Genomic DNA, 11917 nt, shown 5'->3' on the forward strand with positions numbered 1-11917 from the left:
TACAGGCTGACCACGTGTAACGGTTTCCTGGAACTATCGCCTCGTCATATCGTCGATGTATATACACGCATAGACGTTTCCACCGTATATTTGTGTCTCCCAATCCTTACAATGGCGCACTGATCAGCTTTGATAGCTCCGACTGTCAGGAATACCACATGTACCGTCCTGGTCCAAGCCTGCTTAAAAGATTAGATCGCCCTATTGAGTTTGGACGTCATGGTGTTGGCGCTGATAGCATCATGTGGTACTTCTGTAAGCGGATGGAATCTGAAAAAAAGAAGTCTGTAGTGCGTGTGGTCTGTTGTCCGACATTTTTTAATAAAGCCAAGTTTACTCTGGTAAAATGCTTACAAAGAGCATTCGTCCAAAGCAAATCAATGCTACATATGGCTATCAAGATACTAAGCAGTTCAGGCGGACTCGTTGATTCGAAAATTCATCTGTGCGAAGTGCACGACAATCTAGCCATGCAGACAGTTTTATGATTCAAAATGGTGTATGATTAATTAATTTAATTGTGCATATATCTATAGTATCAGTCCAGTAATCAGAAAACGTTTCGGACCACTCATAAATCTATGACAACGTTACAGCCCAAACTTCATACAGCCGCTCTCCTTGTGGTGGTTTTCACACCCCACACTACAGTATTTTGATCCACATCGTCGGCATGAGTAGTTGGCGAAAAATCCACACACGCAGCAAAACTTTCGTGCCGGAAATGTCGAAGGGCCTGCCGCCACTGTCAGATAATTAGGTTTCTCTGCATTTTCGCCGTTGCCCAATTCCTCGAACACCAACTGAGCTAAACTTTTCACCTTCCACTTCTTTTTTCCCGGAATAACAGTCCTCCTGCTCTTCCTACTGGTTTCTCGCCCACCAGATATGAATTTAACGTCTCTTTCTTCTTCATCAATGTACGTTTCATCTCCATCTTGTGTTCCGACACCATCTTCAATATCTTCGCCGAAATTATCAGCTTCGAGTGCGTCTAATCGAGCACTCCGTACTTCATTTCGCGTTTCATCATCCACATGTCGCATTGCCACACTCAACTTATGCGTTCGGCCTGATGCATACACCCATTATAATTTTTCGTTATGGCATTACTACGTAGCGGCCCGTTTGCGAGGTCTACAGTGAGCTCTAGAAGACCTGGACAGCGGATATAAAGAGACAACATACCTGATAGACGTTTCTTTGTAGCAGCATGCCGTCCGCCGGTCGCGGAATCCCGAGCTGTCGTTGCTAGGATCGTCTCATTCCACCGCTTCTTACCATCGTATGCTTTGCCCATATTTCTGCAAAAAATTATTACAAAAATAAAAAAATAAAGAATTATCGCACTTTTGCTCTATTTAACGAACATTCACTTCACTACCCATCAAACCAATCGCCTCGTTCTTAGCGTTGGTATTTGTTTCAAAGGTCATCAATGCCTTTATCATTGTAATTTCATTTCTTCAAGACGAGATGAAAATGGCTTCGCCCATAGGTCGCTGCTCATCAACTGTGCTTGATCGACCAGTCGCGACCGAAGACATGGACTCTCGGCCAATGCTGTCGGTTTTAAACTCCGACTCATCCACCAGACTGTCAAGTCCGTGAGCACTATTTTCCAAATCACTTGATAGTTTATCAAAGAATGAGAACGAGCTTTTTCGAAATGGCATGGACTTGGTATAGTCTGCAAATCGAGAAGAGTCACTAGAACTCTCGCTAAGGCGAGCTGGACTACGTGGAATGCTTCCCGCGATACTACTGGCATCGCTAGCCTTTCGATGCATGTACTGGAGGACTTGAGCACGCTCTCGCATCGTCTGAGAGCAGTCCAACCTAGGCTTATGTGGATGCTTATATAGAGCAAGCGAGTCGTCATCGAGATGAGACTCAATTCTTTGCATTTGAGGCAAGGAACACGTTCCAGCCCCTTCAGTTAATAAGTCCATTGAACTTAATTGGCAGTTTACTGGCGAGTATAAACACTCATGTGCCAGTGGCTTTGTCAGTTGTGCTAATGTTGGGCTCACGCCTTGTAATTCCTCTTTTGCATCCTTCTCGTCAAGTGAGCGGTTCAAACTTGTCTCATTTGAGGTTTCTTCCTGCAAATCCAAATTAAATGAAGCTGTGTTGACGTACGAATTGGTGCTCCTCGACAATGTGCTTTGGTCACTTAATCCACGAGAAGCCCGTCCACTTCTGCTTTGACTAACTTTCCGTACTTCTTCTAGGTTGAGTGTCCGTGCGATCTCATCAATATCACCTTTTAATGACTCGTGAGGCAACGTCGAGACTTGGTCAGCGTCACGGTATATCGTATCACTCGATTGTTTAACCAGACGCGCCCCCTCAACGCTGGGAGGGGACCGAAAAGGGTCCGAATACGAACGCGAAAGCGACGGCTCTTCCAGTAATGCAATGTTTTCGGTAGAAGACCGCTGGAAATCATTCGATCTCCTTCTGTAACTATTAGTAAAACCTTCATTATCTTGAGTTTGATTTGCTGGTCGCGTGGACGCGTCAATGGCATCGCTCAACCACGTAGTATTTACGTCCAATTGTCCGCTCTTGGAGCCAGGAATGACATGGTCTAAGCGCTGATTGCGACGTAATCGCTTTTCGGCTTTTTTCTTTTCTTTTTGAGATTTTAAATCTTTGTGCCATTCTTCTAAGCGCTGAATCCACGCCATTGGCGTTTTTCCAATCAAATGAAAATCTTCTTCGCGAACATTTTCTTGACGACTACTCAGTGCAGCCATTGCACTTTTGTTATGGATCTTTCCATCGTGCATGACGCCGGAACTCTTGCTGCGACGGTCGCGGGTCTGCTCAACTCCACGATCCTCAAATGTGTTCGAAGTCGCGCGGCGACTAATCAAGCGAGGTTCACCAATTGCATGATCCGCTTCGTTCTCTTTTATGCTACTGACGGCAAATCCGTCTATGCATTCTCGACGACCACCACTTGCACGTCTCCGCGGACTACAACTTGCCGATCCCCAATATTCTTCCTTAACCTATGATTGACTCAAGCCAGGTAAGGCTTCATCAATCAAAGCAGCATCAAATAACACAGCACTAACCTGAGGCGGACCTCCATCATAATACTGAGCAAAGTTAGGATGCTCGTGTCGAATTGCTTCTATGTATTCCTCGGTGAGTGTTCGGCCGAATGTTCTAAAAGTGCTCACGGAAACATGTTACTTTCCTGAATCTTATATCCTCACCAGTCGCATGCACGTACCTGGCCAAGCGAGGGGGAATTTTGTCCATGTGGCGAAATATACCTTGCTTTTTGCGGCCGAATATTCGCATTCTAGGCTCTGACCTCGTTTCTGAACTTCGCCGTCCAGTTGTGGAGCTTCGTGAATCATCAGTGTTGACAGTCGAGGCAACAATATCCGATGCCAGCTGAAGACGGTGGTGAGCTCTAAAGTCTTCGATTCGGCCACGAACTACACATTCCTGATTCTTTGAAACGCGCATCAAAGCCAAAGCATCGATTTCTCCTCGACCAAGCTACACATTGAACATACTTCAAATTAGTAAAATATTATGAATCATGTCAAGACAACTGCAGACATACATCATTCAAACGTTTGAGCATATCTCCATAAGTCTTGCACGCAAGAAGTTCAGTTTTTTCTTGTTGTAGCAATGCCAATGCTACCTTAAACAGAATCTACAAAAGTGACAAGTTGCTCAATAATTTTTTGCAAGATACGAAGCTTGTTTGGTTCAAAGTCCAAATTTACCTCATCACCTTGAAGAAAAATCGCATCCCAAATCTTGAATGTAACTTCTTTCGCGCAGGGACTAGCAAAGAGTGTCAGAAACCACTCTGTACATGCAAGCGAAAGCTCCATTCCAGAACCACCAAGCTCTGCCAAATGCTCAGTAATATCCGGGCACTGAAGGCGTACAAGATCTGCGAATACATGTTGGTCCACTGCCAGTCCCAGCTACAGAGTACCACATCCTGTCAGCACAGCAGAAGATCTATACTTGAGTGCAAATGCACGTCATATCACTAACCATTGTCGTGTAGTAGTCATCGGGCACAAGCCTAATGATCGCAATGAGCAAGTAAAACGATTCTTCTTCCGATAAATACTGCAAGCTTCGTGCCACAATATAATTCAGACCTTGACAATAACCCAGACCTGGATTGTGGAAGGAATACGCAACTAATATACGTCGCATCATCTTTAATTTCTCGTCGGTCCACAGTTCTTTATCCTCTTCCGGAATCGTCCGATTCACATCGACATCAATCTGCCGTATTGCCTCTGTATTCTCCAGTTCCAACGATACTAAGCGCTCGTACTGACCCTTTTGTTTCCTCATTTCCACAAGAGCACCTGATGCTAACATCCAGAGCTTACCATGTAAGCCTTCTGGTACTGCTCCAAAATCTTGATCGTCACGCATTATGAGGGCTCGAATACGCTCTTCTGTGCGCCAAATACCATGCGCAAGTGGTCCTAGACCTTCAGATGCTAAAGAATCATCAGCTCGATCTTGCTCTTCGTGTCTCTGTTGTTGATACTCGTATTCAGATAATAGTCGCTCCCATCGCGATTGTTGAAGCATCTGAACAGCTTGAGGTGAAATCAAGTCCAAATCGTCTGTCTCCATAATCTCTTCGTCGGCAAATTCACCATTCTCCGACAATAAAGGCCAGTCCTACAAGAATACAACCCCTTAGTTACATTATAAATACGTTCTTGACTCAGATGACGCAAAATGATGGCGGGCATACCGGTATGATGATTGTAGAGCTTCGTTCATCAATCGAGCGGCGATTTGAAAGTGATATCGCCACTGACTGCAGCGCAAGAATGTTGCTGTAAACTACCACACCAGTTTTTTAATAATACTAACGATAAGTTCATCGAACTAGGATGTCTCACCTTTATCAATATCCTTGAGCTGTATAAGGTCATTTGGCTCGAACAAATACTGACGCGCGACGCCAAGTACCTCACAAGCTCTGTTCAGAATGAATGGTTCAATGAAGCGAAATGCGCGTTAGTGCTCTAACTGCTGCCCACGACTCGAAGAGTGCTAAAGATACGCACCGCAGATATTCGCGTAAATTGTTTCTTACGCTATCGTCGTTGCCCGAACTTCGCATGGGATTAATCTGGCTTTTCATACCCAGCGCCTTGTACACTTTGTTCACTAAGTCGCAAAGCAATTCGCCCGAGTACAGTGCTGTTGGGAGATTACCTTGTAGTTTGTCGCCCAGTACCATTTCGATCCAACGTCGCACGATCTCGCCATCGTTGTTTACATCATAGAGCGTTTTGCCCGTAGCCGGCTCGTCCTCCACCAGCTCCATCCTACAGCTTGTGGAGGTTTCTCTTGCAGCCGAAACGACGCCTAGAAATGGCACTTGGGCATGCACAGCCACTGAGCGAGGGACTACGCGGCTAGTCCGTGTCTCGCCTGCCTGCTCCCCGGCACGTCAGTTGTGCTGCTGCTCTGTCTGCACAGGAACTGAATACTGTACTGTGAGTCAAACTTACCCGGTCGGCCTTTCGCTCTCCAAGCTCGTCCACAATGCCTAGCACTAAGTACGAACTCAGCATTGACATATGACCACAAACAGCTGGATTTCAGGTAAAATCGCAAAGGTGGCAAGAGTCGAAACATCTCTGTCACCACACATGACATTGTTTTTAAAAACAAAATCGAATGTGACAAAACAATATAATCTCGTTTTCATAGTCAGAAATTAGTGATTTCGTGCAAATCATTGCAATTCTCCTGTATCCGGACGACTTGTCTCTTGTGCTCCTGCTCAATTTGATAATATGACTGTTAAATCCGATAGTAATGTTGCGGGCCAGTCATTACCTCTCATTTTGTCCATCCGCAACTGAAGCCGCGATGACAAGCAACAAGGACGCCGTAGCAGCTTCAACTTCACCTGACCAGGAGCCGTCACCTTCGCCCACTCAGGAAGCATCACCTTTGCCTGTTCAAGTACTGCCAGCTTCACCCGTAGAGGATCCATTGGCTTCGCTCTCGGTCTCGCGCTCGCTTCATCCAGTTACAGAGGAGCCGCTGGTTAAGAAGCGCCGTACCAAGAACTTTCAGTTGCGCGAGGACTTGGCCAAATCGCGTGGATCTGTTACAGTTTGTATGCCCGCTTTTGAGCCACTGACTTTTGACACATGGGACGCATTTATTCAGGCCTGGAATAGCTACATGACGCGTACTATGACCATGTATCGACGTCGAAGCTCATCCACCACAACTTACTGGAATAACAAGCACAAGTTCAAGAAGTATCCCGTGCCGGATGATTTTAAATATGCTACAATGGCTTATTGGTGTACACATGGCTGTATTCAGCCATCCCGGGGCCATGGAGTGCGTACTCATCTGCACAATCGATATACGGGCTGCTTGGCCCGCATTACTGCTGACGTCGTGTTTGAGGTGGTGGATGGAGAGCCAAATCGAGTTCGTTGGCTTGTCCGTGTGCGTAATCAAATCTCTCAGCACAACCACAGGATTAGTGACGAGATCTACAATTGTTACACCAGCAACAGCTCCGTGCCCGACGAATTGCTGTTGGGGCCCGAAGCAGGGAATAAGCACCAGCTGCATGTAGATGATGCAGGTAATTGGTCGTTACATGTTCATCTTAAAAATTAAATAGTGGTAGCTGATGCTTTGCGACTTGCGATAGCTTATGAGCCTTCAGCGCGAATTCTGACGGACATTGACCGAATGGCCGATGAATCTGGTAAGTAAACAGCTTGCTTTATACTTTTGTGGCTTTTGATGATATGGGGCTTGTTGTACAAGGATTCACAACCAAAAGCTTTCAAGAGTCGAAGCCAAATGTTAAGGCGGCTTTGATTAAAGCGCCATTTGCAGGTCCTGTTGCTTATGGATACGTTCAATGAATGCTGACTAAAAGCTTGGACTGTTTCCTGTAGCAGTCTCGGGTTTGATGCTGAAGGAGGCGCTGGCGAACGATCACAAGATGAACATGGCTGCCTCAGAAATGCAGCCACTTTTGGAAGAGTTGAGAAACACGCCGTCTCGGGTAATTCACAAGCGTCTGCAGGATGTAGCGGAAATGGTTGCGCACCTGCAGTCAAAGTGGCAACAGGGTAAGTGGGATCACAAAATGGAGATGACAATTTGGATGCTAGCTGATGCATGAACTTACTGAGACCAGACCGTATAGCGGAGGAAGCAGTGCCAGCGCATACGATTCCTATAGCTTCACAGACTACGACCGTGCCAAGTGAAGCAGGGAACATATCCAAGGGGGCAGAAATATTGGAAAAAATGCTATGAGATTACTTTCAACCGCAAAAACAGCCTCAAAGATTGTCACTCGGTACTTTATGGTCACAGTTTGGACATTGACGTTACAGTGTGCTCCATCGACACACTTTATTTGTTCTAGGTAGACTTGTAAACAATTTTTTTCAGGATGAAGGTTGCGGACATTTGTCGCTTCTAAAATTTAGCGGTCATGGCTTAGTAATTCCTTTTCAGACGATTAAGCTTCATCAATTATAGTAGTAAACAAAATGTTTTTTTCGCTATTGAATCGACTTTTGAAATAGGGCGACTTTGCACAGGAATTAGTTTAAAATGACCATATGGTAGAAGAGCGTTGTGACGCAAGTTCGTAGCATTTTCGAGCTTCGAGCTCTTTCTAGAACTTCGTCTAGACGTTTGATCACGTCACTTCCGTGATCAAAAAACGTCTTTAGTGAGTAATATCAAGATTTAATAGCATACAGCTCTAGCAATTTACTTAGTGTGACATCCGAAGGTGGACTGTTTGCATTAAGCGCGACATGGGAAAATTCGCTCAATCGCCAACAGCCTTTGTGGGCAGAGCAACTTCACAAAGCCCAAATTGTAGCTATCATTTTAGCCGGGTTTTCATCCCTCAGAAAAGTTCACGCAACAGGGTACTTTGAACGTTGGCTGAACCACAATATCATGAGTGCATTTACTCTGGATTTGCTTCGCTCTTGCATCATCTATAATTGCAGTTTGAGGCAGCATTCAAACTGGCGCGTCGATACGTTTTCAATGTCGCAGACGTTTGCAGTATCTGATAGATTCCATGGATATTTATAGTGTACAGTGGGAGGTTCATTTATGATACTACATTTTAGCCTCCTATCCAAGGGTCTTCTGAGATTTTGACCAGTAAGATCTGAAAATTTAACACAAAGTGGGCAGTATTCGATTCACTTCTCTGGCTGGGTCGAACAGTATGCCCATACTATAATCAATTACAGAGCTCCACGCAACACAACCAGCTCAGAAAAGAATGCACCGTCGACAACCGGTCGATTACAACTGCCGAGCATCGTCACAACATGAAAAAGCATCAATCCACCGTTTCATGCACGCAGGAATGAGCATGGACCTCCCGTCAGCACCTTAACGATCGTAAAAAATTGGATAATTATATATATTGCTGCAATAATAAATAATTACAATACACTGTTTTAAGCTGCACTATAAAATCGCTAAAGTTGCAAGAACACATACGGTGACTGACGCAGCATTTATACAAAATCACCACACTTAAGTTTTGTATCGTGACCCTCAACTTGGCTAGGTCGCAGATAATTCGCATCGTCAGGGAAGAGCTTGTCTTCCGCCAATTCTCTTCGTCCGTCGCACCGTGGTCGCTCCTCACGATCTTTCAAATCTTGTCCCTTCGAATCTTTGCCTGCTCAATCGTTGTCTTATCGATCTGTCTCGTTTCGAGTATTGTGTGATCTCGATTTTTTGTTTTTCCAATTATTGTTTTTTATTCGAATTGTTGCTCGCCATTGCTGTATGTATAACTGTATAACTGCCATCCACCTAACAGCTTCTGTGCGTGACTGTATTTTAACCATGGTTCATATGTCGTCCATCCTTTGCGCCGGCAGCGCCTTGGCGAACGACGGTCTGTGACTGTAACGGGGTTACACGTACCTTTGACAAAAAAGGCGGGTCGCACAATCTTGTGCGACCGTACATAAACAGTTAGTGCAATCACACCGTGGTGTGTCTACACTGTAACAAAAAAGCCACCACATGGCAAAATTGCCAGTATTAATGCATATACTATATTAATTAGGCTTAACTTTATTAATTAGGTGTTGCTATACTAATTAGGAAAACCTAGGGCTTTAGACATTGCGGCTCTGCCGCAATTAAATATAGTTTCGATTTTGAACAGAAGTGTTCGTTTGCCTTGGTAAGGCTTAAGTACTTAGAAGTAGCAATCCGCTACACTTGTACTATTTCTTGGAGAGAAGGTCAGGTCGGTGAACTTAGCTTAGCTTCCTCGAAGCAAAGAGCTATGGCAGCCCCGCTCCAGTGGTCATATTTTAGACCTACGTTCTCGAGTTGACGTCTCTTTCTTCGATTAGTAGCACATGAATGCGATCGTTTAGTGAACACATTGTTCATTTGCGGTGCCTTCTTCTGACTTCGGCTGCCTGATCGCAGTCTAGTTGTCCATTATCATCTTCATTGGGCTTGAGACACATCAGTCTGACATTCAAATTGATTCACGCAGCCCTCAAATATTGTGTCTAACTTGCAAGCGCAAAAAAACAGCTCCCATAATTTGCTTCTTGTATATTCAGTATGAACTGACACCACCCATTATTATAATCCCTACTAAGACTTATTTTTGGTCGCGCTTATCTGTCGCCTCCACTGGAGTGGTAATTCTACATGTGTGCCCCTTATCTTTGTCTTTGCATGACTCAACGGATCTCATTATGTCCTTTAAATCTTTTGGCGACTCTCATTTACTCATGGCTGGCTGACGGGTCGTACTCGCTGCCTTATGCACCGCAAAGATAATATCCGGTCTCGTGCATCAAGCAATCGAGAGTTATCTCTCCACCAAACAATGATACCTTTTTGCGTCGGACCACTTATAGTAACCATATGTTGTCATCCTTTTTATCACTATAGAATCCAGTACTTAGCCTTACCGCTATTGAATTTTTCGGACCGTGGTTCCGTCGATGGTCCAACGCAAAGCCCCCAATTTTTTTCAGCTCCATTTACACACACAAGATCTTCCTGACCCTTCTAACGTTTCTAATGGACGATCTTTATATCTATGAAGAAGCGTCAGCAGGTATTGACGCCATAAACGGCAGGTCATCGACGTAAAAGCTCGCCATAGTCGTGTGTTTTCTTGACGTTTGCGGTGCAAACATGCCTGCAATGCACCACGTACACCCAGGTCACCAGTATACTCGGCAAGAGCATGCAACATAACCTAACGGGTTTGCGTAATCCAAATAACAATTTTTCTAGCTTCACCGCCAGTTGTCCTTTCTCGTAACTCCCCGCCATTTTAATAGCATCCATGTCCTGTGAAATACGCAAGTATCTTTCCGCATGGTCCACCTTTCTGGTCATGACATATGCGTTTGGGATGTAAACATACTTCGTCGGCACGCCTTATTGTCCCGAAAATCCCAAAATCACCTTGAATTTTCTTGAGCCTAAGAATCATAGCAAAAAAACGAAAGCAGCAAAATATAATATTTCGTTTCCGCATTTCATCAATCTTGCATTAGATCGTATAACGCACCACCTGCTCCTATCTTGAAGTAAAACATCTATTTTTAATAAAATGCATTACTGCCTGTTGCAGATAGATGAAAAGCGATCTTCTTGGCTTACACATGTATATGATAATATGTTTCTCCAAAGTTTTTGTGCACTGCACACTCAACAGTCTTTCCGCGCAGTGACGATGTTACAAACATCCATTGTCGCCTGTATTGTACCTCGACCTGCCGCCGCACTTTTGCTGCTAATTTCCTCGATGGTTTTGAGCACTTCACTCATTCGCTAAATATGTGTGTGTGGCATGGTCAGACTTTCATATAAAAATATTAAACACGTTATCGCTAAAATAAAATAAATGAAATGCTTAATTTTGAACTAAATAATCAGAACATTTTTTGTTTATTTGCCGTTCAGTCTAATTTTTTTGTTTATTAAGACGATACAAGAGTTGTTCAAACCCGATCTATTTATATAAATCTTATATGTTTACTTTCTCTCTTGTTATCTAAAAAAAGGATAAACAAGCCCCGATGGCGACGGACTTTGTCCTGCAGAGCTCAGAGAGCATCGCGAGCCACCGAACGGCGATCGACCGAGTCATCATCGTCCGCCGCCGTCTCTTCTCGACGAGAACAGTGGCATCCACTATCACATGGGAACGCCTTGTTGGTCGATATCGTCGACGGAGTTTAACCCAATATATTGTGAGGTGGCGGGGATACCTAAACTCCGAGAACTCGTGAGTGTTTTAGGTGCCACTTCGGAAAGACTACCTAGATGTCGTGGACGCTAACAATCAAAGAGCTTATGACGCTTCGCGGCGTCGCACGTCCGCGCTTCTCGGCAATAGCCGGGAAAGCCAATGAGCCACGAGCTGCTGTGGCTGTAGACTTACCCGTGTGAGAGACCACGGAGCTCGCGGAAGCGTGGTGGATTAATCAATACGAAGCAGGGTGACAATACGAAGGAAGTCGGCGTTGCGCCTTATTCGACTGAAGATGGCAACTCCCAGAGCTGTAGGTCTTCTCACAACCAAGAAAGCCATTAAGTGGGATGTCGTGGGCCTCATTGAGGACACGGTACTTCAGATCCTCATCGCGAGGAATCACATTTCGTGACGTATCCGATGAGTCGGTGCTATAAAACAGCAATCCGTTACTCAGCAATATTTGGTCGACGACAATTTCTTATCCGAGTTTTTTAAACTCCTTGCGCCCGAGAGCCCGTAGTAGCGGTACGCACATATCATCACCCGAGTACGCGGCGCGAATCAAATCCATCACTGACGACGTCACCGTCGTGACATGAGCAAGCTCATAATCCGGTC

General features: G+C 44.9%; 3 protein-coding genes across 3 annotated transcripts; 1 reads left to right on the forward strand and 2 right to left on the reverse strand.

The window, feature by feature from the left end:
* Positions 1-590: 590 nt before the first annotated feature.
* PHALS_08442 (hypothetical protein) lies at positions 591-5603 on the reverse strand (the record flags this gene model as incomplete). Its single annotated transcript, XM_024723790.1, has 13 exons — positions 591-1072; positions 1189-1304; positions 1385-1406; positions 1529-3020; positions 3087-3180; positions 3248-3522; positions 3590-3685; positions 3759-3965; positions 4039-4689; positions 4766-4857; positions 4917-4996; positions 5085-5458; positions 5535-5603. 13 exons carry the CDS (start codon positions 5601-5603, stop codon positions 591-593), a joined length of 4050 nt encoding a protein of 1349 aa, XP_024574732.1.
* Positions 5604-5898: 295 nt separating this feature from the next.
* Positions 5899-7326, forward strand: PHALS_08443 (3-HYDROXYISOBUTYRATE DEHYDROGENASE, MITOCHONDRIAL; the record flags this gene model as incomplete). The annotated part of the gene is made up of 5 exons (XM_024723791.1): positions 5899-6637; positions 6707-6763; positions 6826-6897; positions 6960-7136; positions 7205-7326. The coding sequence occupies 5 exons, from the start codon at positions 5899-5901 to the stop codon at positions 7324-7326; spliced, it is 1167 nt and encodes a 388-aa protein (XP_024574733.1).
* Positions 7327-10060: 2734 nt separating this feature from the next.
* Positions 10061-10383, reverse strand: PHALS_08444 (uncharacterized protein; the record flags this gene model as incomplete). The annotated part of the gene is made up of 2 exons (XM_024723793.1): positions 10061-10231; positions 10297-10383. 2 exons carry the CDS (start codon positions 10381-10383, stop codon positions 10061-10063), a joined length of 258 nt encoding a protein of 85 aa, XP_024574734.1.
* Positions 10384-11917: the final 1534 nt, after the last annotated feature.

Source organism: Plasmopara halstedii (assembly GCF_900000015.1).
Source record: "Plasmopara halstedii genome assembly, contig: Scaffold_322, whole genome shotgun sequence".
Classification (NCBI taxonomy): Eukaryota; Oomycota; class Peronosporomycetes; order Peronosporales; family Peronosporaceae; genus Plasmopara; species Plasmopara halstedii.